Genomic DNA, 26,900 nt, shown 5'->3' with positions numbered 1-26,900 from the left:
CCCACAAACCAAAATGGAAAATGGCAACCTAAAAAGGATCCCCAATCAGAGACAACAATAAACAGCTGTCTCTGATTGGGAACCAATTCTAGCCACCATAGACCTACATTTATCTAGACAATACCAAAACCCGATAGATATACAAAGAACCCTAGACAAGACAAAAACACACATACCACCCTCGTCACACCCTGACCTAACAAAAATAATAAAGAAAAACAAAGATAACTAAGGTCAGGGCGTGACAGTACCCCCCCCCAAAAAAAGATGCAGATTCCCGGCCGCAAACCTAAACCTATATGGGAGGGTCTGGGTGGGCATCTAACCTCGGTGGCGGCTCTGGACGCCACCCCCCTTCCCTACTCTGAGTCCGCTCTTGTAGCACAGACCCGTGAATCGTCGTCGGAGGCTCTGGACTGCGGATCCTCGCCATAGGCCCCTGGCTGGGGATCCTCGCTGCTTGGATCATCGCCGGATGTTCTGGACTGGGGGCCGTCGCTGGAGACACTGGACTGGGGACCGTCGCTGGAGACCCTGGACTGGGGACCGTCGCTGGAGACCCTGGCCTGGGGACCGTCGCTGGAGACCCTGGCCTGGGGACCGTCGCTGGAGACCCTGGCCTGGGGACCGTCGCTGGAGACCCTGGACTGGGGACCGTCGCTGGAGACCCTGGCCTGGGGACCGTCGCTGGAGACCCTGGACTGGGGACTGTCGCTGGAGACCCTGGACTGGGGACTGTCGCTGGAGACCCTGGACTGGGGACCGTCGCTGGAGACCCTGGACCGTCACTGGAGACCCCGGACTGGGGACCGTCGCCGGGGGCCGTCGCTGGAGACCCTGGACTGGGGACCGTCGCTGGAGACCCTGGACTGGGGACCGTCGCTGGAGACCCCGGACTGTGGCCCGACGTTGGAGGTTCTGGACTGTGGCCCGTCGTTGGAGGTTCTGGACTGTGGCCCGTCGTTGGAGGTTCCAGTCTGTGAACTGTCGCCGGACGCGCTGGACTGCCGAGGTGCACAGTAGGACTGGTGCGTGGTGCCGGCATTGGTGGTACCGGGCTGGGGACCCGCACTTCAGGGCGAGTGCGAGGAGCAGGAACAGGGCGTACTGGACTGCCGAGGCGCACTGTAGGCCTGGTGTGTGTTGCCGGCACTGGTGGTACCGGGCTGGGGACACGCACCTCAGGGCGAGTGTGGAGAAGAGGAACAGGGCGTACTGGACCCTGGAGGCGCACTGGAGGCCTGGTGCATGGTGCCGGAACTGGTGGTACCGGGCTGGTGTCACGCACCTCAGGGCGAGTGCAGGGAGGAGGCACAGGATACACTGGACCATGGAGACGCATTGGAGATCCAGAACATAGAGCTGGCTCAATACATCCTGGCTGGATGCCCATTCTAGAATAGCGCACTGGAGACACCATGCGCATCTCTGCATAAGACAGTGCCTGACCAGTTACTCTCTCCCCATGGTAAGCACGAGGAGTTGGCTCAGGTCTCCTACCTGACTCATGCAATCTCCCTGTGTGCACCCACCCCAACATATCTTGGGGCTGCCTCTTGGGCTTCCGTGCTAGCCGTGTACCTTCATATCTTCGCTGTTCCTCTATTCTCCTGTATTTCTCCTCGTATTATCGCCGTTCCGCTTTCGCTGCCTCTAACTCCTCCTCAGGACGGCGATACTCCCCCGGCAGTGTCCAGGGTCCTGCTCCATCTAATATCTCCTCCCAGGTCCATCTCCCCATTAAGCGCTGTTCCTCCTTTTCACGCTGCTTGGTCCTGGTTTGGTGGGTTATTCTGTCACGTTCGTCGTAACGAGGAGACCAAGGCGCAGCGTGAATAATACATCCTTCTTTATTTACAAAGAACACAAAGAACACTAAACAAACTAACAAAACAAATGTGCCGCTAATAATAACGAGTGCTGACATGCAACTACACATAGACAATAACCCACAAACGAAAATGGAAAATGGCAACCTAAAAAGGATCCCCAATCAGAGACAACGATAAACAGCTGTCTCTGATTGGGAACCAATTCAGGCCACCATAGACCTACATTTATCTAGACAATACCAAAACCCCATAGATGTACAAAGAACCCTAGACAAGACAAAAACACACATACCACCCTCGTCGCACCCTGACCTAACAAAAATAATAAAGAAAACAAAGATAAATAAGGTGTGGGTGTGACAGAACCTCCAAAGCTCAATTTTATTCTCTTCTGACCAGAGTACCTTCTTCCATATGTTTGGGGAGTCTCCCACATGCCTTTGGCAAACAGCAAATGTGTTTGCTTATCTTTTTCATTAACCAATGGCTTTTTTCTGGCCACTCTTCCGTAAAGCCCAGCTCTGTGGAGTGTACGGCTTAAAGTGGTCCTATGGACAGGTACTCCAATCTCTGCTGTGGAGCTTTGCAGTTCCTTCAGGGTTATCTTTGGTCTCTTTGTTGTCTCTCTGATTAATGCTCTCCTTGCCTGGTCCTTGAGTTTTGTTGGGCGGCCCTCCCTCGGGTTTGTTGTGATGCCATATTCTTTCCATTTAATAGTGCTCCATGGGATGTTCAAAGTTTCTGATAATTTTTATAACCCAACCCTGATCTGTACTTCTTCACAACTATGTCCCTGACCTGTTTGTAGAGCTCCTTGGTCTTCATGGTGCCCCTTGCTTAGTGTTGTTGCAGACTCTGGGGCCATTCAGAAACAGGTGTATATATATACTGAGATAATGTGACAGATCATGTGACACTTAGATTGCACACAGGTGGACTTTAATTCACTAATTATGTGACATCTGAAGGTTATTGGTTACACTAGATCTTATTTAGGGGCTTCATAGCAAAGGGGGTGAATACATGTGTACGCACCAATTTTCAGTTATTTTTTCATTCCACTTAACCAATTTGGACTATTTTGTGCCCATTACATGAAATCCAAATAAAAATCTATTTATTAAATTACAGGTTGTAATGTCACAAAATAGGAAAAATGCCAAAGGGGATGAATACTTTTACAAGGCACTGTACATACACCTCCCTGCCCCTCACACACACACACACACCCCTCCCTGCCCAGCCTCTTCTCTGTCACGGTCAATTAGGTCCTTCATTTCCCCAGTCGCATGCCTCACTGGTGTTGGGGCAATGTTATTCTCTCTCTCTCTCTCTCTTCTCTCTCTTGCTCTGATTCACTTCATTTATCCTCTTAATCATCCTCTACCTTTATCTTTTGAGCACCCGTTTCACGTAATTTGACATCAGTGTTTAAAAAGCCAATTCACCCGTTTCTAAAAACGCTAATCCTTTAAGAGAAATAGTATTGTGCTGCAGTATATAAATGAATTGCGACAACAGGATTCAACGGTCTTCAAAGTTCAAGTTTATTTCAAAAATTAACACACAGGCTTATACTGTAGATCCAAAAACCTTTCCTCCCACAAGTATAATTTGAGTCTGTGTTCAAGGTCGTTTTCTCAAATGACTTATGAACGTCATTTTCTAGGCTGTCAGTCTGATGTTAGTCATTCTCAGGACCTTAATGATTCTATTAGCAGCTCATTTGGATGTGAGGCTTATTCAATAAAGTCACATATCACTCAAAAGCAACTCCACTCACAGACAAAGGAAAATATCCTTAAAATATTTGAGTATTTATGAAGCAGCCACTGTGCATCAATCTCTGTCGGAGCTAACCTTTTGGTTGCTGTGGCAGCAGTGGCATGGCTATGATTGTATTTCTGAGTGATTTAAGAAAGAGAAAAGAACAGTGGTGTGTGGCAGGACTCAGAGCTGAGAACGTTTCTCCTCTCGGTTCGTGAAGATGACTGGCATATGTTTTATTTTATAAGCAGACAGTTCTACTAAATTAGTATGTTAGGCGTGTGTTAGAGAAGCAGAGGATATTCGAACATGTTCTGAGAAGCTCACCTTCCAGCAAAAGTGTTGAGGATGATAAAACAGCTCCTGTGAGGTTGACCTCATATGTCACATTCAGTGTGATCTCATTCAATTATGCTGGGTAATAGGCAACAGAATGGTTCATAAGATGAGCGAGCTGTCGGTGGAGGACGATAGGCAATACCTCATCCCCCTGGTCACATGACCACACCTCCACACGACACACAGATGACTCACACAAACAGTCACATCTGTGGACCCCAAATTCAATTTTGTGCCGGCCACACATTCCCCCACCGCTTCCAATACAATGCTATATAAAACAGCCGCTCAGATTGGAATGTCTCTCTCTCTCACACACCATGTCTCAGAAGGGAGTCTCATTGTCGCCTCATTGCTTCAGACAGAACCCCCAGTTTATTCTCTGCTGTGGTGGTGTGAGTGAGAGACAGAAAGGTCATGGCTGTCTCCATTTGTTCCTGCTAGCCAGACTTTTGATGTGGAGAGCGAGATGGAGAGAGAGAGAGAGAGAGAGAAGGTGCTGATGCACACAGACTAAATGAGCCATCACCACTACACATCACTCTCCCCAGGGAACTGACCTTTCCAGCCATAGACATCCACCAGTATGAAATCCTCGATGAAGTCCTGACAGACAGATAGGGTCCTCAGACTGGCTCTCAGACACACTGTCAGGAACATAACGCACACATCCCCTGCCTGGTCTCAAGAGCCATCAGCTCTTCATGTGTGTGTGACATACAGTATGTGTGCAGCCATGTATGTCCATGTCTGTGTTTCTGACCTAAGAGCTGTCATCCTCTTCAATGTATCTCATGCCCTCTCTGTCTGACCTGACCTCCCTCCATCCACAGTATCCCTCTACTGGTGCCTTGGGACTTGGAGCTCACTTCTGTCATGCTGTACTGCAGCTCAGGGATACTGAAAAACACAGAACCCTACTACCATGCAGTATCCTAGTCTCTATGGACTTATGTAAACTAGACTCCCAAGCTACAGTCTCTCTGGACTAGTGTAAACCAGACTGCCAAGCTACAGTCTCTCTGGACTGGTGTAGACCAGACCACCAAGTGTAGTCTAGACCTCCAAGCTACAGTCTCTCCGGGCTGATGTAGATCAGACCACCAAGCTACAGTCTCTATGGACTGGTGTAAACCTGAACACCAAGCTACAATCTCTCCGGACTGGTGTAGACCAGACCGCCAAGCTACAGTCTCTCTGGACTGGTGTAGTCTAGACCACCAAGCTACAGTCTCTCTGGACTGATGTAGACCAGACCACCAATTTACCGTCTCTCACGACTGTTGTAGACCAGACCACCAAGTTACAGTCTCTCTGGACTGATGTAGACCAGACCACCAATTTACCGTCTCTCAGGACTGTTGTAGACCAGACCACCAAGTTACAGTCTCTCTGGACTGATGTAGACCAGACCACCAATTTAACGTCTCTCACGACTGTTGTAGACCAGACCACCAAGTTACAGTCTTTCTGGACTGATGTAGACCAGACCACCAATTTACCGTCTCTCACGACTGTTGTAGACCAGACCACCAAGTTACAGTCTCTCTGGACTGATGTAGACCAGACCACCAATTTACCGTCTCTCAGGACTGTTGTAGACCAGACCACCAAGTTACAGTCTCTCTGGACTGATGTAGACCAGACCACCAATTTACCGTCTCTCACGACTGTTGTAGACCAGACCACCAAGTTACAGTCTCTCTGGACTGATGTAGACCAGACCACCAATTTACCGTCTCTCAGGACTGTTGTAGACCAGACCACCAAGTTACAGTCTCTCTGGACTGATGTAGACCAGACCACCAATTTACCGTCTCTCAGGACTGTTGTAGACCAGACCACCAAGTTACAGTCTCTCTGGACTGATGTAGACCAGACCACCAATTTACCGTCTCTCAGGACTGTTGTAGACCAGACCACCAAGTTACAGTCTCTCTGGACTGATGTAGACCAGACCACCAATTTACCGTCTCTCACGACTGTTGTAGACCAGACCACCAAGTTACAGTCTTTCTGGACTGATGTAGACCAGACCACCAATTTACCGTCTCTCAGGACTGTTGTAGACCAGACCACCAAGTTACAGTCTCTCTGGACTGATGTAGACCAGACCACCAATTTACCGTCTCTCACGACTGTTGTAGACCAGACCACCAAGTTACAGTCTCTCTGGACTGATGTAGACCAGACCACCAATTTACCGTCTCTCAGGACTGTTGTAGACCAGACCACCAAGTTACAGTCTCTCTGGACTGGTGTAGACCAGAATACCAAGCTACAGTCTCTTAGTTCTCCACTCATAGCTCTGTATGTTTGTCTTTTTTCAGCCCTGGTCGCTCACCCATTTCCTTTGACCATGAGATCGTCATGATGAACCATGTCTACAAGGAGCGCTTTCCCAAGGTACCTTCCCATAAGAATGAGTAATTCATATCAGTCTTAACATTTGTTTATTTTGACTTAGTTGACATTAATACATTCAGAAATGAAATACCTAGAATTAAAATCTTAACCAATTTATGACAGTCCTTCAATGAGCTTTTCCATTGTAATAAAGCTCCCTATGAGCTGTCTGGAAGGTGAGCATATGTGAGTCAACTCTCCCCCCTCTCGTCCCCAGGCCACGGCTCAGATGGAGGACCGTCTGGCTGACTTCCTATCGTCCTCGGCTCCTGACAAGGTGATGCCCCTGGCCGACGGGGTCCTCAGCTTCATCCACCACCAGGTCATAGAGCTGTCCAGAGACTGCCTGGATAAAAGCCGCGAGGGTTGCATCACCTCACACTACTTTTACGAGCTGCAGGAGAACCTGGAGAAACTGCTACAAGACGTGAGTGGACTTTTGGGAGTTACGGTGGATTTGAGGAGTTTCATCCTTTGCACTGATATTCGCCAACATCAGTAGAACAATGAATTAAGTGACGATATCGTCCAATTCGTGTTCAAACACCTGTTTGTTAACCCCCGTCACGCATTGTTTCACTAAGGTCCTCACTCATCATCATTAAGCCTGTCAAGTCTGTCATGCAGTTTGTCAACACACCGTGATGTCATAGGATGAGGACACCACTTTGACCCGTTTAGGTCATCAGAAAAACATAAACACCCTTCCTCTCTCCTTCTCCCCCTCCGACCCCCATCTCTCTCTCTCTCTCTCTTTCTGTCCATATGGGACACATTCCCCCACACATGCCACCAATATGTTAGTCACAAGACGGGTCGGTCTGTGTTAGAATTTGAGGGACTTTCAATAGTGTGTGTGATGTCATTGATGTCTCTGTTATCTCAGTTACAGTGCCGGGGTGCTCATGGTTGTGACATTATTGCTCCTAGTGGCCTCGCCCGGCGCCCCCCAGTCGACGGAGGGTGGGGTGGGGTGGGGGGGGTCTCCTCTCCCTGATTCTAATTTCACGGCCCAGCAGTCAGCAGAGGTGATTGATGAATCTCCCAGACACCCAGGAGGAGGGGTGCACCGAGAAAGAGGGAGTGAGACTAAGGGAGGGAGGGAGGGGGAGAGAGAGAGACAAAGTTAGGGAGGGAGGGAGGGAGGGAGTGAGGGATGAAGCCATAAGAGGAGGGGTCTGCGGGGAGTTTTCCAGTCTTGGATTGGCTGTTTAAACCATCCTGTGTTAGGGCTGATGCCTGTTAGAATGTGGTTTGTGTGTGAGAGACAGAGAGAGAAAGAAAGAAAGAAGCAGACAGAGTATTAACCCCACGAGAGCCGCATGCTGGCCACATTTGGAGAACAGAAAGAACGTTGTATCACTTTCACGGAACTAATTGGGCGACATGGTTCGGGGGGCTTAGCAGAACGCAGTAGGTGGCGGTGATATAAACGTGCTGTGGAATGAGGCAGTGAACAGGTACCCAGAGCGGAAGGATCCGGATGGCCAGCGTCACGTTTTTTCCCCGTTATTTCCATCGCTCTGGCCCAGGATGATGTGTCGCGTGTCGTGGCAGAGGAGGCTGGAGGAAGAGGAGGTGCTGCAACATGTTTTGGAGCAGAGGGAGTGGAGGAGAAAGTGGAGCACACTCACATGGGAGTGTGATCACAACGCTTTTCCAGTTAAGTTGTTGTCTTGTTGTCTGTTTGCGGTTGGGGGGGGGCGATGTCTGGACTGAGGTCAGGTCAACGTCTCTGCTGGACCGTCGTGGTTGGTTACAGGTATATCTGTGACAAGGGATCGGCATTGTGAAAGTTGATGCTTATTATTTCGTAACAAATGGTAGGCTATTGCATACTTCAACTTTTTTGGCTTGGAAAAGGTCACAGACCTCTTGTCATATGTTGTCTGCCGCACACCTTAGTATGTTGATTCAGTGTATGTTATTTGGCACCTACATGCAGTCAGTCCATGTTGTGAGCCAGTTGTAGCGGTCAGTGCTCTTCTCCATTGTCTTGTTCTTCACCCCTCTAACCCTATCCCCCTTTCAGTTTCTGTCTTGTCACAGCTCCAGGCCACTACTCTAACCCTCCTCTAGCCAGGCCATCCATCCATTCCCATGTATCCATTCACCCCACGCGGCGACACCATTTAAAAAACGTCACAGGAGACCATCTGATCCACCTCAACCCCTACGTCGACCTCGGGCCTGAGTGACTTGTCGCCATAGCAACCCCCCCGCCTCTGGCCCAAGAAGGACCCCTGTGTAGACTTTAGAGGCCCAGGTCACCTGAGGTGGGGAATGAGGTAGTTAGCTAGCGAGGTTGCCTGCTCAGCACTCTCCATCAGTCACAGTGTGTCAGAGGTGGTCCTTTGGCTGGCTGGCCATCACTCACTGGTAGTCAGGTCTTTACAGGTAGTTTAGAAGATGCACACACTCGCACAGACGCACAACACACACAAAGCCACACCCATTTGCACACACTCACACACATACAGAGACACTAGGGGTGTGCCGATCGTATCCGTTTTATCACACTTGATACTCGGAATCAGATTTACTCTTGATCGGAAAACCACGGACGTGCGCTTTAAATGCTGGTAAAGTCTAAACCTCCAGTGCACATTACTGCGCTATCACTCAGAGCATATCGTTATGTTCCTTCACTCATTGACACACATTGTTAGACGACCCGACAGATGAAAACTTACTTTAGTCCTATTCAATTATCAACGAAATAGGCTAATAAATAGCCTAATGTATGGCTGGCTACTAGTGCCTGCATTTATTCGAGACACAGATTTAGATGAAGGAAGGCTAATTCGCTTGCCCCTGTATATTGTTGCACTTTCGAGACGAGCAAAACTTCTCTCTATGGACACTTATGCCACAACATTTGTATAATAAAAAATAAACTACATTTGTCATTTTATTTTCTAATGATATGTCACTTCGGTAAACATGCCTGGGCGAGAATAAATAATAATAGCAAAGCAAGTATGGGTTTGGATCACGATATAACGACAGATGTTGTCAGGAATGGAATAATTATACGGACAGACAGTGGGCATACTAAACAACGCCACGTAGACAGACAAATCCACCATATAACCTCAGCAAAGTCAACAGGAAATAACTAGATTGAACAACAATGACTAGCTGCGGATTCTGCTTCGTACACAATGTTTAGAGAAGGGGAGGCTCGTGCCCTGAGACGGGTGACTGCGATTGAGTGAAACAGAACCGCGTGTTTTTATGTGTGGTGAAATGAGAGCAGAGGGAGAGCGGCTTATTCTAATCCCATCGTTGCAGCGGGCTCAACCGATACCCCGCCTGTTTCTTTACAGACAGATGAACTAGCCAATAGTTGTTTGGAGCACACAGCCCTTCACACTGTTCGAGTGAAAGAGAGATGTGTGCTGCCAGCTGAAAATTACTTTTCTCAGATCACGGATAATTACAAAAAATACTTGTGTCCTAATCATATTTGGAAAATTGTCCATATCTGTTACGATACTCGTTCTGTCTGTGTACTCTGAGACACTCTTCTCTCCCTCTCTCTCTCTCACACACACACACGCACGCACGCACGCACGCACGCACGCACGCACGCACGCACGCACGCACGCACGCACGCACGCACGCACGCACGCACGCACGCACGCACGCACGCACACACACACACACACACACACACACACACACACACACACACACACACACACACACACACACACACACACACACACACACACACACACACACACACACACACTGTCTCTCACACTGACACAGCGTAGTTAATTAGCCGTTGTGAGTGTGAATGACGGTCCCACCGCTGCCCATTACTCACCAATCACTTGTCTATAATGGGAGGAGATCCTCCATTCCTCCCTCCATCTTCAGCACTTTGGCGCTTTCATTACCTTTATAAATTATTCAGGAGCTGATTGGAGCCCCTAGGGCCCCTGCTGCCTGCCTACCTAGCAGCCTGTCTAGCTGCCTGCCTGGTCAGCCTGCCTGTGTGTGTGTGTGTGTGTGTGTGTGTGTGTGTGTGTGTGTGTGTGTGTGTGTGTGTGTGTGTGTGTGTGTGTGTGTGTGTGTGTGTGTGTGTGTGTGTGTGTGTGTGTGTGTGTGTGTGTGTCTGCCTGCCTGCCTGCCTGCGTCTGTCTGCCTGCCTGCCTAGCTGTCTGCCTAGCTGCCTGCCTAGCTGTCTGCCTGGTCAGTCAGCCTGCCTGTGTCTGTCTGCCTGCCTGCCTGTCTGTCTAACTGCCTGCCTGGTCCGTCTGCCTGCCTGTCTGTCTAGCTGCCTGCCTGGTCCGTCTGCCTGCCTAGCTGCCTGCCTGGTCTGTCTGTCTAGCTACCTGCCTGTCACTATGGGATGTTTCTATTAGCCCGTGGCCAACGGACACCTGGCCAGGCCTTGTTTATTAACAGTCTCTGACTCTCTATTAGGCTGCCTTCCACTATACCTACCTGATGGATGTGTGTTTTACACACTTTGTCTATCTTCCCCCCCCTTCAGTGTTTTCAAGTATCAGAGGTGCTCTCTAGGTGGTTTTCTGTGGTAAATTACTCTGTCCAAACTGACAGCATGTTCCGTGGTATATTTTCACTGTATCAGTGAGGTCATTCTGCTTTAGCTAGCTAGCTGCTTCTCAGTGTCAGTCTTTATTGTATGTTTAAGTGATAATGCCAGATAAGCCGGTGTTTGGAGGAAATATTGGCACAGGTGTTCGTAGAGGGCCAGAAAACCGTGCCAAGATATCCTCCAAACAATGGCTTCGAGGGCTTCACTTTTATACAATGGGTCACCAACATATTCAAATAATGATTGACATATTTTAAATTAAAAACGTTATTTTTATGAATTTATTAAAACTATTTCATCCTTCCACAAGATATCGTCCCGACACAAATCTAGGGTTGCTACTCGAGCCGGCTGGTTGTTCGTTCTATCAGTTTGGTTGACAGATGTCACGACCTTAGAGATCCTTTAAATTCTCTATTTGGTAGGTCAGGGTGTGACTCGGGTGGGAAATCTATGTTTATATTTCTTTGTTGGTTGAGTATGGTTCCCAATCAGAGGCAGCTGTCTATCGTTCTCTCTGGGGATCATACTTAGGCAGCCCTTTTTCCCACCTTCTGTTGTGGTATCTTGTCTTTGGTTGTTGCATGTGTTTGCACTCCTAGCTTTATGTTCGTTGAGTTGTTTATTCGTTTTGGTGGAACATTTCAAATGAAAAGAAAATGTACGCCTACCACGCTGCACCTTGGTCTTCATTTAACGACGAGCGTTACACCAGAGACCCGACCCAATCGTTCTGTCTTTTTGTTCTGGTACCTATGGACGCGACCCAGTAGTTTGTTCTAAATGTTCTATTGCCATACTGACTGGCAACGTTCTTATCTCTCGCTTGCTAGCCAGCCAACTACGGCTAACTTACAGTCACGTCAAACATTGCAGCCAGAATAACAACATTGTGATGGCATTTCCAATTGTTTAGGCTGTTTTCCAATGACATTGATTTGGACACATCCATAACAGTGAGCTAATGAGGCGCGATTTCGCCTGGCGTAGAGAATGTGCTCTTTCATCAGGACACTGTGGTTCAGAGGAGCTAGCCAACAACACATCTGACACAATATTTTCAAACTGAAGCTGGAAAGACCGCAAACCAGCTGCACTTCATTTCATCTCACCTTTTTTCAATTGACCTTTCTTTGTATATATCCATAAAAATGGTGCCAGCTGATTCACGATTTCAACTGGCTGAGAAACTCTGACTGTGTTTGTCCAACGACAAGTTCATTACTATGGGACAGCGGGAGATCGAATGTGAATATTGAAACAATGTTGCAAATGTCGGAGAGACAGACAGCAAGGTGTAACGGCGTTCTTCTATCTCCTCCTCTGATGGAGAGGTGGAACAAGGATCGGACCAAAATGCAGCGTGATGATGATTCATGATATCATTTTAATGAAGGAAAAAACAATACAAGCGGAAACTACAAAATAAAGAAAAGTGAAAACCGAAACAGCCCTATCTGGTGCAAACACAAAGACAGGAACAATCACCCACGAAACACTCACAGAATATGGCTGCCTAAATATGGCTCCCAATCAGAGACAACGATAATCACCTGACTCTGATTGAGAACCGCCTCAGGCAGCCATAGACTAATAAGACACCCCACAAAACCCCAAGACAAAAAACACACCACAATAACCCATGTCACACCCTGGCCTGACCAAATAAAGAAAGAAAACACAACATACTAAGACCAAGGCGTGACACAAGTTTTATACAAATATCCGCTTTTGAAAACGAAATGTTAGTCTAAAAGACATGTGAGTTAAGGTCTAGATGCTTTTTATAGTGGAGATCAAGTTTAAAAAGTGCCTGGCTGGGTTGATGAGACAGTGGATTGAGCAGTCAGATGGAACAGAGTAAATAGGCATTTTAACGTCATAAATTTAGCCAGTGTTAACTTGTGTAATAGACACCGGCTGGAATGCGGTTTTAACCAATCATTTAGACCCACCCGTATAATGGAGTGTATCGACTGCATGTATCTTTTCACCCTCTTTCCTGTGTCATCTATTAAAATGGACAGATAGGTGAAGCTGTTTTGATACAAAAAACCAAGTCTGGTTGATGTAGAATTGATTATATACTACTGATTGTGTATAAACTACCTTTCTGATCATGTATAGACTAACACCAGTCTATCTTTCCCCCCATGTACCTCTGAGGTGACTGCCTATTGCGGCAAGTAGTACTGATGGTTTCATACTACCAGTGTACTTTCTAACTCTTCTTCTCTCCTCTCTGTGTCTAGGCTCACGAGCGCTCTGAGAGTGTGGAAGTCACATTTGTGACCCAGCTGGTGAGGAAGCTGATGATCGTCATCGCTCGGCCGGCACGCCTGCTGGAATGTCTGGTAAGAGGAACGAGAGGGGGGAGACGGGGAATTATCGGAGGTGCTTTCCCAACAATGCTTCCTTCAAATGAATGAACATCTCACACCTAAGTGCTTACCGGAGGGAGATAGACGATGAATGTCTATGTCACGGTTTTCAAGATGACACAAAAAATACATTTTCTTATTTTTCTCATAAATGGGTTCCTATTTGCAAAAGACAGTCATTTTCTCCCTAGAGTTAATAAGCCACCTAGCCAATTACTCCTAATCGTGTGACAACTCAACCATTATTATTATTGTCATCTGTCCTTAGAGGCAGATGCACTGCACGTGCAACAGCCTACAGCACATACTTTATGTATCACCCATAGGAGCTCCCTCCCATCCATCCAGCCACCCAGCTCCATTTCTCAAGCAGCCCAAGCATGCGGCTGCTCTCTGCCCAGCTAGGGAGAGGGCAGTGGGGTGGCCTATCCGGTGCTTCATCACTCCCTTCTCCTCCTCCATAGCTAAGCAGCTGGAACCATCCCTCCACCTCATCACTCTCTCTGGAGCTGGGAGGTAGAGAGGGAATGACAGAGAGGGGGGTGGAGAGAGGGAGAGGCTGCCACGTTGCTCACGTCTGTATTTTTGACTAATCACATGCAGCCGATCCTGTGACAACACAAGAGATGGGTTTTTACAAATGGACATACACACAGCTTGGAGAGAGGTGGTGGTGGGGGTACACTGGGTGGTAGAATACATATCTGCAAGTCCAGATCGGAGGAGTCTGCAGTCACATGCGGTGTCCCACAGGGGTCAGTCCTGGGGCCTATCCTGTTTTTAATTTACATGCTCCCTCTGCTAAATCCTCCACGATTACAACATCAACTTCCACTGCTACGCTAACAATACCCAGGTCTACATTAACACAAAACTGGACTCCATCTCTTCCCTAGCAAAACTCAGCAGCTCCCTAAAGGACATGAGGGCATAGATGAATGAGAATTTCCCTCAGTTGAACAGTAGCAATACTGAGGTTATGCTTATTGGGAAAACCAAGCAGGTCACCAGTGCTGGAAACCTCCCAGCCAAATCGCTACAGAGGCTCCGTCGAATCCAGAACAGTGCTGCCAGGGTTCTGACCAGGACCAAGAAGTCTGACCACATCACCCTGATCCTGGCTCAACTCCACTCAACTCTACCGGTCAACTACAGGATCGACCTAAAAATTCCAATGCTTTTATTTAAAGCCTTGAATGGAATGAGCCTCACCTACATCAGCCACCTCACTCTCTCCTCTCCAGCCACTCCCTACTGAAACACGTCTCCGAACTATCGGGGACCGAGCCTTCTGCTACCTAACCCCTCGCCTATGGAATGCTCTCCCTGACCATCTGAGATCTAGTCTGGGCACCGGTCTTTTTAGCTAACATTCCATTCCTTTCCACTCCATGACATTGCCAAAGAGACTGCCTTTCGGCAATCTCAACATTCTGTATACAGCTGGATTTACGGCAGAGTTGCTCATTGGTTGTTGGAAATAGCATTAATATTTTCCATGACAACATGGTGAGCCTCTAAAATATAATTAAATTATAACAAAGTAAAAAATGTAAAAACATTTAGCTGTTAGCTAGGCAAGTTGTTGTATTTTGAGGCTTAAAATCAAAGCAAAGAGGTTTTGTGGTTAGAATTGCAGTTGCTCTGTATTTAGTTTGAGAATTTAGATGTGCGCTAGCAGCTTTGGACAGATTGGTTTCGTCTGGACAAACAAAACACATTGCTAAGCAACCGCATACCAACGTGTTCTGTGGAGAGAAAAAAGTTATGGAATTCCAATATTTGGATAATCGCTGTGATTGGAGGACAGCTGTGAGGGTTATCGAATCAGGATCAACTCCTCTGTTCTCTGTAGCTCATTGATGACAGAATGTTCACATTTGAAGATGACAGAAAGGCCAGTCTCTTTGGCAATGACAAGGAGTGGAATATTCGCTAAAGAGACTTGTGCTCAGGCTATCTGAGAGCGGCTCCATCACCATCTCCATCAATATTGCTAATTTACCTGCCTTGATTCAAAATGTATGTTGTTTTTATTGTATATATATGTCTTTTTTTCCTCAGTAAAGCTTTGAGATAACTCTGTAAGGAAAAGTGCTATATAATTACATGTATTATTATTATTATTAGAAAGTCTTTGTCAGATGACAAGGAAATAAAGGAGTGTTCACATACTACAGTACAGTACAGTGCTGTTGTGGATTCTTTTTGCAGTACATTCTCATTACCTCCTCTTGATTATGCGCTCATGATTTGTGCTGTGGTTGAGCCAGTGGGCCACAACAAACAAACAAACGAACACACACACACATCCCAACCTGTATTGCATTGGCTGCATGACTTTGGCGGATTACAACGCCATCTTCTCTAATCCACCCTCTCCTTTCCCTCCCTCTCCCCTCCCCCTTCGGTCTCTCCCTGGTGTACAGGAGTTTGACCCGGAGGAGTTCTACCACCTGTTGGAGGCAGCAGAGGGCCATGCCAAGGAGGGCCAGGGCATCAAGTCAGACATCCCCCGCTACATCATCAGCCAGCTGGGTCTCACCAGAGATCCCCTGGAGGAGATGGCCCAGCTGAGCAGCTACGACAGTGGGAACCCAGACACGCCAGAGACAGACGACTCTGTGGATAGTCGAGGGGCCACGGTACCTGTTGTAGCTCCCCCTAAAACCAAGGCCCCACGGGAGGAGGACTTTGAGAACATCAAGCTCATTAGCAACGGGGCTTATGGGTAAAGGCAGAACCTTTATAAGACAGTAGATTAAGACTGAAGCGTCCCCATGGGTGTGTTAGCCCATGACAATGACGATAATGATCATGATAGTTCTAACACTGTTGGCCACCCTTTAATTATTTATCTTCTCTTCCCCTTCTCTATCTCTCTCTCACCCCTCTCTCTCCATTTCTCTAACCCCTGTCTCTCCCTCTCTCTCTCTCTCTTTCGTGCTCTCTCTCCCTCCCCTCTCTCCCTCTTCTTCTCTCCCCCTCCCCGCTCTCTCCCTCTTCTTCCCTCTCCCCCCCCCCCTCTCTCCCTCCCCCCTCTCTCCCTCTTCTTCCCTCCCCCTCTCTCCCTCTTCTTCCTCCCCCTCCCCCTCTCTCCCTCTTCTTCCCTCCCCTCCCTCTCCCTCCCCCTCTCTCCCTCTTCCCTCCCCCTCTCTCCCTCTCTTCCCTCCCCCTCTTCTTCCCTCTCCCTCCCCCTCCTCTCTCCCTCCCTCTTCCTCCCCCCCCTCCTCCTCTCCTCCCCCTCTTCCTCCCTCCCCCCCCCTCTCCCCCTCTCCCCCTCTCTCCCTCCTCCCTCCCCTTCCCTCCCCCTCCCCCCCTCTCTCCCTCTTCTCCCTCTCCCCCTCCCCCTCCCCTCCCCCTCCCCCTCTTCCCTCTTCTTCCCCCCCCCCCTCCTCTGTCCCACAACCATTTCTCTCTGCAGTGCTGTGTTTCTGGTGCGTCACAAGGAGACGCGTCAGCGTTTTGCCATGAAGAAGATCAACAAGCAGAACCTCATCCTGAGGAACCAGATCCAGCAGGCCTTCGTAGAGAGAGACATCCTGACCTTTGCTGAGAACCCCTTCGTGGTCTCCATGTTCTGCTCCTTCGAGACACGCAGACACCTCTGTATGGTCATGGAGTATGTGGAGGGTAAGGGCTGATCATACGGCTCATTTAAACACACAAGCAAGCAAGCAAACAACAATGGACACCGCTGTACGGTCATGGAGTATGTCGAAAGTAACAGCTGATCATTCACACAGTTGACATACATCAGGGCTGGCAAACCCTTTCCCTGGAGAGCTACTAGTTATGCAGGCTTTTGCTCCAAACACACCTGATCCAGCTGATCAAGGCCCTGATGAGCAGCTAATTAGTAGAATCGGGAAGCGGTCCCCTTCTTCCTTACACACTGACACCGTTTCTTCCAACCACATGCTTGTGAGTGGGGGTGCATGTGTACTGACTGTCGTTGCCTATGTCCTCCGCAGGTGGTGACTGTGCCACCCTGCTGAAGAACATTGGGGCTCTGCCTGTGGACATGGCACGCATGTACTTCGCTGAGACCGTGCTGGCACTGGAGTACCTCCACAACTATGGAATCGTACACAGAGACCTCAAACCGGACAAGTAACACACACACAAGAAGGCCGTATCTGTCTTGCAACTTCATTCTGATACTTCACGGGCTTCAGCAATTCACCCCGCTGTAAGTGCTATTCACCATCTCACAATGCTTCCATCTCTCTCTCTCTCTCTCTCTTTCTCTCTCCTTCCCTACTTCCTTCCTGCAGTCTTCTGATCACTTCGATGGGCCACATCAAGCTGACAGACTTTGGCCTGTCTAAGATCGGACTGATGAGCCTCACCACCAACCTGTATGAAGGACACATAGAGAAGGATACCAGGGAGTTCCTGGATAAACAGGTACAGAGAGAGACACCTCTTGGCGCCCCAACACGTAACACCCTAACTCTGTCACTGGTCACTCAATCTTCCTTTATGTATAACAATGTGTATGACAGAAGTGTGTGGCGATGTGTACAGGTATGAGAACGAATGCAACATTGTGCCGTTAAGAGTGTATCAAATCAAATTGTATTGGTCACATGCACACGTTTAGATGATATTGCGGGTGTAGCAAAATGCTTGTGTTTCAAGTGCCAACAGTGCAGTAATATCTATCAAGTAGTATCAAACAGTTTCACAACAATACACACACATCTAAAGTAAAGGAATGGAATTAAGAATATATAAATATTTGGACGAGCAATGTCGGAGCGGCATAGACTAAGATACAGTAGAATAGAATATAATATTTTTTTTTATTTTTTTATTTCACCTTTATTTAACCAGGTAGGCTAGTTGAGAACAAGTTCTCATTTGCAACTGCGACCTGGCCAAGATAAAGCATAGCAGTGTGAACAGACAAACAGAGTTACACATGGAGTAAACAATTAGCAAGTCAATAACACAGTAGAAAAAAATGGGCAGTCTATATACAATGTGTGCAAAAGGCATGAGGAGGTAGGCGAATAATACAATTTTGCAGATTAACACTGGAGTGATAAATGATCAGATGGGCATGTACAGGTAGAGATATTGGTGTGCAAAAGAGCAGAAAAGTAAATAAATAAAAACAGTATAAAAACAGTATGGGAATGAGGTAGGTGAAAAAGGGTGAGCTATTTACCTATAGACTATGTACAGCTGCAGCGATCGGTTAGCTGCTCGGATAGCTGATGTTTGAAGTTGGTGAGGGAGATAAAAGTCTCCAACTTCAGCGATTTTTGCAATTCGTTCCAGTCACAGGCAGCAGAGTACTGGAACGAAAGGCGGCCAAATGAGGTGTTGGCTTTAGGGATGATCAGTGAGATACACCTGCTGGAGCGCCTACGGATGGGTGTTGCCATCGTGACCAGTGAACTGAGATAAGGCGGAGCTTTACCTAGCATGGACTTGTAAATGACCTGGAGCCAGTGGGTCTGGCGACGAATATGTAGTGAGGGCCAGCCGACTAGAGCATACAAGTCGCAGTGGTGGGTGGTATAAGGTGCTTTAGTGACAAAACGGATGGCACTGTGATAGACTGCATCCAGTTTGCTGAGTAGAGTGTTGGAAGCCATTTTGTAGATGACATCGCCGAAGTCGAGGATCGGTAGGATAGTCAGTTTTACTAGGGTAAGCTTGGCAGCGTGAGTGAAGGAGGCTTTGTTGCGGAATAGAAAGCCGACTCTGGATTTGATTTTTGATTGGAGATGTTTGATGTGAGTCTGGAAGGAGAGTTTGCAGTCTAGCCAGACACCTAGGTACTTATAGATGTCCACATATTCAAGGTTGGAACCATCCAGGGTGGTGATGCTAGTCGGGCATGCGGGTGCAGGCAGCGATCGGTTGAAAAGCATGCATTTGGTTTTACTCGCGTTTAAGAGCAGTTGGAGGCCACGGAAGGAGTGCTGTATGGCATTGAAGCTCGTTTGAGGTTTGATAGCACAGTGTCCAATGACGGGCCGAAAGTATATAGAATGGTGTCGTCTGCGTAGAGGTGGATCAGGGAATCGCCCGCAGCAAGAGCAACATCATTGATATATACAGAGAAAAGAGTCGGCCCGAGAATTGAACCCTGTGGCACCCCCATAGAGACTGCCAGAGGACCGGACAGCATGCCCTCTGATTTGACACACTGAACTCTGTCTGCAAAGTAATTGGTGAACCAGGCAAGGCAGTCATCCGAAAAAAACCGAGGCTGTTGAGTCTGCCGATAAGAATTTGGTGATTGACAGAGTCGAAAGCCTTGGCGAGGTCGATGAAGACGGCTGCACAGTACTGTCTTTATCGATGGCGGTTATGATATCATTTAGTACCTTGAGTGTGGCTGAGGTGCATTGACCGGCTCGGAAACCAGATTGCACAGCGGAGAAGGTACGGTGGGATTCGAGATGGTCAGTGACCTGTTTGTTGACTTGGCTTTGAAGACCTTAGATAGGCAGGGCAGGATGGATATAGGTCTATAGCAGTTTGGGTCCAGGGTGTCTCCTCCTTTGAAGAGGGGGATGACTGCGGCAGCTTTCCAATCCTTGGGGATCTCAGACGATATGAAAGAGAGGTTGAACAGGCTGGTAATAGGGGTTGCGACAATGGCGGCAGATAGTTTCAGAAATAGCGGGTCCAGATTGTCAAGCCCAGCTGATTTGTACGGGTCCATGTTTTGCAGCTCTTTCAGAACATCTGCTATCTGGATTTGGGTAAAGGAGAACCTGGAGAGGCTTGGGTGAGGAACTACGGGGAGGCGGAGCTGTTGGCCGAGGTTGGAGTAGCCAGGCGGAAGGCATGGCCAGCCGTTGAGAAGTGCTTATTGAAGTTTTCGATAATCATGGATTTATCGGTGGAGACCGTGTTTCCTAGCCTCAGTGCAGTGGGCAGCTGGGAGGAGGTGCTCTTGTTCTCCATGGACTTCACAGTGTCCCAGAACTTTTTGGAGTTGGAGCTACAGGATGCAAACTTTTGCCTGAAGAAGCTGGCCTTAGCTTTCCTGACTGACTGCGTGTATTGGTTCCTGACTTCCCTGAACAGTTGCATATCACGGGGCTATTCGATGCTATTGCAGTCCGCCACAGGATGTTTTTGTGCTGGTCGAGGGCAGTCAGGTCTGGAGTGAACCAAGGGCTGTATCTGTTCTTGGTTCTGCATTTTTTGAACGGAGCATGCTTATCCAAAATGGTGAGGAAGTTACTTTTAAAGAATGACCAGGCATCCTCAACTGACGGGATGAGGTCAATGTCCTTCCAGGATACACGGGCCAGGTCGATTAGAAAGGCCTGCTCACAGAAGTGTTTTAGGGAGCGTTTGACAGTGATGAGGGGTGGTCGTTTGACTGCGGCTGTGGCGGATACAGGCGATGAGGCAGTGATCGCTGAGATCCTGGTTGAAGACAGCGGAGGTATATTTGGAGGGCCAGTTGGTCAGGATGACGTCTATGAGGGTGCCCTTGTTTACAGAGTTAGGGTTGTACCTGGTGGGTTCCTTGATGATTTGCGTGAGATTGAGGGCATCTAGCTTAGATTGTAGGACTGCCGGGGTGTTAAGCATATCCCAGTTTAGGTCACCTAACAGGACAAACTCTGAAGCTAGATGGGGGCGATCAATTCACAAATGGTGTCCAGGGCACAGCTGGGAGCTGACGGGGGTCGGTAGCAGGCGGCAACAGTGAGAGACTTGTTTCTGGAGAGAGTAATTTTCAAAATTAGTAGTTCAAACTGTTTGGGTATGGACCTGGAAAGTATGACATTACTTTGCAGGCTATCTCTGCAGTAGACTGGGGACTCCGCCCCTTTGGCAGTTCTATCTTGACGGAAGATGTTATAGTTGGGTATGGAAATCTCTGAATTTTTGGTGGCCTTCCTGAGCCAGGATTCAGACACGGCAAGGACATCAGGGTTAGCAGAGTGTGCTAAAGCAGTGAGTAAAACAAACTTAGGGAGGAGGCTTCTGATGTTGACATGCATAAAACCAAGACTTTTTCGATCACAGAAGTCAACAAATGAGGGTACCTGGGGACATGCAGGGCCTGGGTTTACCTCCACATCACCCGCGGAACAGAGAAGGAGTAGTATGAGGGTGCGGCTAAAGGCTATCAAAACTGGTCGCCTAGAGCGTTGGGGGCAGAGGATAAGAGGAGCAGGTTTCTGGGCATGGTAGAATATATTCAGGGCATAATGCGCAGACAGGGGTATGGTGGGGTCGGGTACAGCGGAGGTAAGCCCAGGCACTGGGTGATGATGAGAGGTTGTATCTCTGGACATGCTGGTTGTAATGGGTGAGGTCACCGCATGTGTGGGGGTGGGACAAAGGAGGTAACAGGGGTATGCAGAGTGGATCTAGGGGCTCCATTGTGAACTAAAACAATGATAACTAACCTGAACAACAGTATACAAGGCATATTGACATTTGGGAGAGACATACAGCGAGGCATACAGTAATCACAGGTGTTGAATTGGGAAAGCTAGCTAAAAACAGTAGGCGAGGCTAATCAGCTAGCACAACAAACAGCAGGTAAAATGGCGTTGACTAGGCAACTGGGTCGACAGATAAAACAAACAAGCAGAATGGAGTACCGTGATTAATGGACAGTCCAGCGTGCGTCAGCTATGTAGCCAAGAGATCAGTGTCCAGGGGGCAGCGGTGGATGGGCAGGGAAGCTGGGCTGGCGAGTGTTATCCAGGTTTTAAAAAAAAAAAAACTAACAATGACTAAATAGCTTGTAGCTAGTTAGCTGGTTAGCGTCTGGAGGTTCTTGAGTGTGTCATAAAAATAAAATAAAAATTAAAGGTGATAGCGATTCCGTATCACAGTGGGTGAGGCAGGTTTCCGGAAGGTATAAACAAAATAAACATACAGTATAAACATATGAGATGGGTAATGCAAAATATGTAAACGTTATTAAAGTGACTAGTGTTCAGTGATTTCAAGTCTATGTATATAGGGCAGCAGCCTCCAAGGCACGCGTGCTGTTTTCAGTTCTCTCCTTGCCTATACTTGACCCTTCCCCCCTGTGTGTGTGTTACCAGGTGTGTGGTACACCAGAGTACATAGCCCCAGAGGTGATCCTGAGACAGGGCTATGGGAAGCCAGTAGACTGGTGGGCCATGGGGGTCATCCTCTATGAGTTCCTGGTGGGCTGTGCCCCTTTCTTTGGAGACACGCCAGAGGAGCTCTTTGGACAGGTCATCAGTGGTGAGCCCCAGAGATAACAGGAGCCCATTAAACACAGGAGTCTGCATTTCTAACGGAGAAAAAAAGGACATAAAAAAATAAATAGAAAAGTGATTGCTGTGTTTTCTGAACAAATGTGCGGAAAATGCATCTGACTACAGTTTCTGCTCTCTGTCTCTGTAGATGAGATCATATGGCCAGAGGAGGAGGAGGCTCTTCCTAACGATGCCCAGGACCTCATCTGTAAACTCCTCAGACAGAACCCTCTGGAGAGGCTGGGTACAGGCAGTGCATTCGAGGTGAAGCAACACCGGTTCTTCTATGACCTGGACTGGAACAGTCTGCTGAGACAGAAGGCAGAGTTCATCCCTCAGCTGGAGTCAGAGGAAGACACCAGCTACTTTGACAGTAAGTCTACATGATATACGGTGCATTCGGAAAGTATTCAGACCCCTTCCCCTTTTCCACATTTTGCTACGTTGCAGCCTTATTTTCTGAAATGGATTAAATTAATGTCATGTTTTTGCTTTGTCATTATGGGGTATTGTGACGTCATTATGGGGTATTGTGACGTCATTATGGGGTATTGTGACGTCATTGTGGGGTATTGTGACGTCATTGTGGGGTATTGTGACGTCATTATGGGGTATTGTGATGTCATTATGGGGTATTGTGATGTCATTATGGGGTATTGTGACGTCATTATGGGGTATTGTGACGTCATTGTGGGGTATTGTGACGTCATTATGGGGTATTGTGACGTCATTGTGGGGTATTGTGACGTCATTGTGGGGTATTGTGACGTCATTGTGGGGTATTGTGACGTCATTGTGGGGTATTGTGACGTCATTATGGGGTATTGTGACGTCATTGTGGGGTATTGTGACGTCATTATGGGGTATTGTGATGTCATTATGGGGTATTGTGACGTCATTATGGGGTATTGTGACGTCATTGTGGGGTATTGTGCGTCATTGTGGGGTATTGTGACGTCATTGTGGGGTATTGTGAACGTCATTATGGGGTATTGTGACGTCATTATGGGGTATTGTGACGTCATTATGGGGTATTGTGATGTCATTGTGGGGTATTGTGACGTCATTGTGGGGTATTGTGACGTCATTGTGGGGTATTGTGACGTCATTTGGGGTATTGTGTAGATGATAAGACGTCATTATGGGGTATTGTGATGTCATTATGGGGTATTGTGACGTCATTGTGGAAACGTCATTTGGGTGTGACGTCATTCCAAAGGGTATTGTGACGTCATTATGGGGTATTGTGACGTCATTATGGGGTATTGTGTGTAGATTGATAAGAGGGAAAAACTTGACAAAATGTTAGAATAAGGCCGTGACGTAAACAAAAATGTGGAAATATGTCTGAATACTTTCCAAAGGCACTGTAGACGTACCTATACTAACACCCTGAACCTACCCTGCTATTCCTTTACTCACACTCCATAGTCATTGAAATAATAGAATACAGTTTAAACAGTCGCTGTACTTCAACATAGAGCTTACCCTTCAGAACTGCTCTACACACGCTTATTCTATCTTCCAGTCTCCGGGTACTGTGTCATGAAAATGAGTTTGTCATGTAACTTAATCTTGTTTTCCTCTTCTTCTTTTTTTCTCTCTCTCTCTCTCTCTCTCTCTCTCTCTCTCTCTCTCTCTCTCTCTCTCTCTCTCTCTCTCTCTCTCTCTCTCTCTCTCTCTCTCTCTCTCTCTCCTCTCTCTCTCTCTCTCTCTCTCTCCCTCTCTCCTCTCTCCTCTCCCCCAGCCCGTTCAGACAGGTACCACCACATGGACTCTGAAGATGAGGACGACACTAACGATGACGATCACGTAGAGATGCGCCAGTTCTCCTCCTGCTCGCCCCGCTTCAGCAAGGTAAACCACGCTCACACATACACACATTCACACACAACCGCCACTACTGCAAATGTAATCACTCCGATGTACTCGATGTAATTAAAACTGTTCAGGTGTACAGCAGTATGGAGCGTCTCTCCCTTCATGAGGAGAAGCGGGCCCCCCCACCCACCAAGCGCAGCCTCAGTGAGGAGGGAGGAGAGCGCATTGACAGCCTCAGTGGGCTCAAGTCCAGGGACCGCTCCTGGCTGGTGGGGTCACCTGAGATGTGAGTATAGGGGCTCTTCTGAGGCCAGCAAACCAAAGCCTAATTTACTATCATGTATACTAATTATTTAAGTCTTCCACTGTAGGAGGTGTCTGTGTCTTGCATCAAATTAACTCCAATTTTGTAAGTCACATGCACCGAATACAACAGGTGTCGACCTTACAGTGAAATGCTTACTTAGCCCCTAACCAACAATGCAGTTTAAAAAATATGAGTAAGAATGAGAAATATCACCAACAACAGAACTGTAGCCTTATAGATTCTAAATCCCTAGCACTTTAGTTAGTTAGGGTAGTTGACACAACCTTTTGAAAAACATTATATTCGATAAACTTAGTTGTTCTGCATTTGTAACGTCCCTCTCCTGTGTCTCCCTCCCACAGCCTGCGTAAGCGTCTGTCCGTCTCGGAGTCGTCCCACACTGAGAGTGACTCCAGCCCTCCTCTGGCTGTGCGTAGACGCTGCTGCTCCGCCATCATCGAGATGCCACGCTTCGCCATCTCCTCGGAGGAGGAAGGAGGGGTGGCCCCCAGTCGTAAGAGCCCCAGCCTGCTCAGCCAGACCCCCGGGGGAGTCAGGGGACCCCGCAGTGAGGAGCTGCCCCTCTCCATCCCAGAGCTCCCAATAGAGAGAGAGCTGAAACTGGTCGAGTCCCCCACCACACCTGGGTCCATCACCAGCCAGCTCAGTAGAGCGACACTCACACGTCAGTACTGGCTAAACAATATGCTCATTCTATAGATGGGTGTCTGCTTTGATTACATTCACATGACCAGGGATGCAAACTAGTCACCTTTCAGGTTTATGTGACCTACGTGAATCGTGAAGATCTTTTTTTTTTGGGGGGTATTGGATCACTACTGATCACTACTGGCTGTAAGCAAACGAGTGATGAGCGTTTGAAGCAATACTGGCTGTATCCAAGTCTCAGCCAATCGTTCACATAACAATAGAATGCAGCACGATACTTAAGAGAGAAGAGACAACCAATTTGCTAGTTACAGAATCAGCGTGCGAAGAGGTAGGTGAGAAGCCTGACCACTGAGACGGGGGTGAGAAGGTGATGAATCGTACTTCATGAGCTGTATCCGAAAACAACTGGCATTTGGAAAGTTTGAGGTGAGGGAGAAAGTGTGGTGCAACAAATCAATCATTTTAGCATTGTTAAGTATCTTGCCATAGTAGCTGGATCGAATTAACGTTATTCGTTAGCTAGCCAGAGAAATGTTGGGCAACATTAGCCAACTTAGCTGATCAAATAATTGAGTTTATTGTTTGAAAATTAGCTGGCTAATAAAGTCAGACAGCTAGCTAGCTAACGTTACAACATCAGATGAGCTAAGTAACCTTACCAATTCGCTATAGTATTATCTGGTGTACGACTCATTGCCATTCTTCAAGTTATAACTCGCGAGTTGCTTCATGGACCCTGGCAATCTGTGTGAAATAATGTTAACTAGTTAACGAACTAACTACTATCTGTGAACTAATGTTTTTGCCTCTACAGTATGTGGTTCATTTTCAGAATAGGATCTACATGATCTGTGTGTAAGATAAAAAAGTGGTTAATGTGAACCTAACTCGCAGCTAAAAAAAAATGTAAGGAAAGCAATCTAATGTTATTTGTTGCCTTGACTTTACTGCAAATGACACTCAAAGTCTTGAGAAGAAAAACAATACACTAATAGTGCAGTAAGCCATGACAGCCTTCATAATAGAACGCTTGTGAACACACACATGTGGCACTTGGAGAAAAGAAACATCTTAAAGTAGAAATAGAATGAAACAAACAGGCATTCTACTTTTGCTCTATTATATAGTGGTCATTATAGTAGACATTGATCAAGTGCACAAAGCTACATGTGTGCAAAAATAACTTTCACTGAGTAAAACAATAAATGACCCCCCTCACTCACAAAACAATATCTTTGTTACTGCACATTATTACACAACAAACACTTTATCTTTGGACATCTACATGTGCCAGCATTATTACACTTTGTTGGCATAACTGATCTCTTTCAGGCAGAGAGCCTGGCACACCCCTTTTAATCCACTGTGTTTGAAAGAGGGGGAATGTGTGGCGTTTCTTTCCCCTCTACTGGCATCCAACTTAAGCCAGGCCCAGCTCCTGCTACACTTGATCCCTGAATCCACTTGTCTCCTTGCCGTTCTTCAAGTTATAATGCTTTAGTTGCTTAATGGACCCTGGCAATCTGTGTGAAATGTTAACTAGTTAACGAACTAACTACTATCTGTAAACTC

General features: G+C 47.5%; 1 protein-coding gene across 1 annotated transcript in view; it reads left to right on the top strand.

Annotated features, from left to right (window-relative positions):
- Nucleotides 1-26,900, top strand: part of LOC118358630 (microtubule-associated serine/threonine-protein kinase 2) — a 168,284-nt gene that overhangs the window by 128,151 nt on the left and 13,233 nt on the right. The window contains 12 exon segments of the mRNA XM_052480137.1: nucleotides 6,269-6,344; nucleotides 6,562-6,771; nucleotides 13,170-13,271; nucleotides 15,728-16,029; nucleotides 16,723-16,931; nucleotides 17,273-17,411; nucleotides 17,576-17,708; nucleotides 22,349-22,514; nucleotides 22,677-22,901; nucleotides 24,276-24,385; nucleotides 24,481-24,635; nucleotides 25,019-25,341. Coding sequence (XP_052336097.1) covers nucleotides 6,269-6,344; nucleotides 6,562-6,771; nucleotides 13,170-13,271; nucleotides 15,728-16,029; nucleotides 16,723-16,931; nucleotides 17,273-17,411; nucleotides 17,576-17,708; nucleotides 22,349-22,514; nucleotides 22,677-22,901; nucleotides 24,276-24,385; nucleotides 24,481-24,635; nucleotides 25,019-25,341 — 2,150 coding nt within the window.

This window comes from Oncorhynchus keta, chromosome 26, assembly GCF_023373465.1.
Source record: "Oncorhynchus keta strain PuntledgeMale-10-30-2019 chromosome 26, Oket_V2, whole genome shotgun sequence".
In the NCBI taxonomy this organism is placed as follows: Eukaryota; Metazoa; Chordata; class Actinopteri; order Salmoniformes; family Salmonidae; genus Oncorhynchus; species Oncorhynchus keta.
The sequence above is the reverse complement of the archived record's forward strand: the minus strand, read 5'-3'. Positions and strand labels throughout refer to the sequence as shown.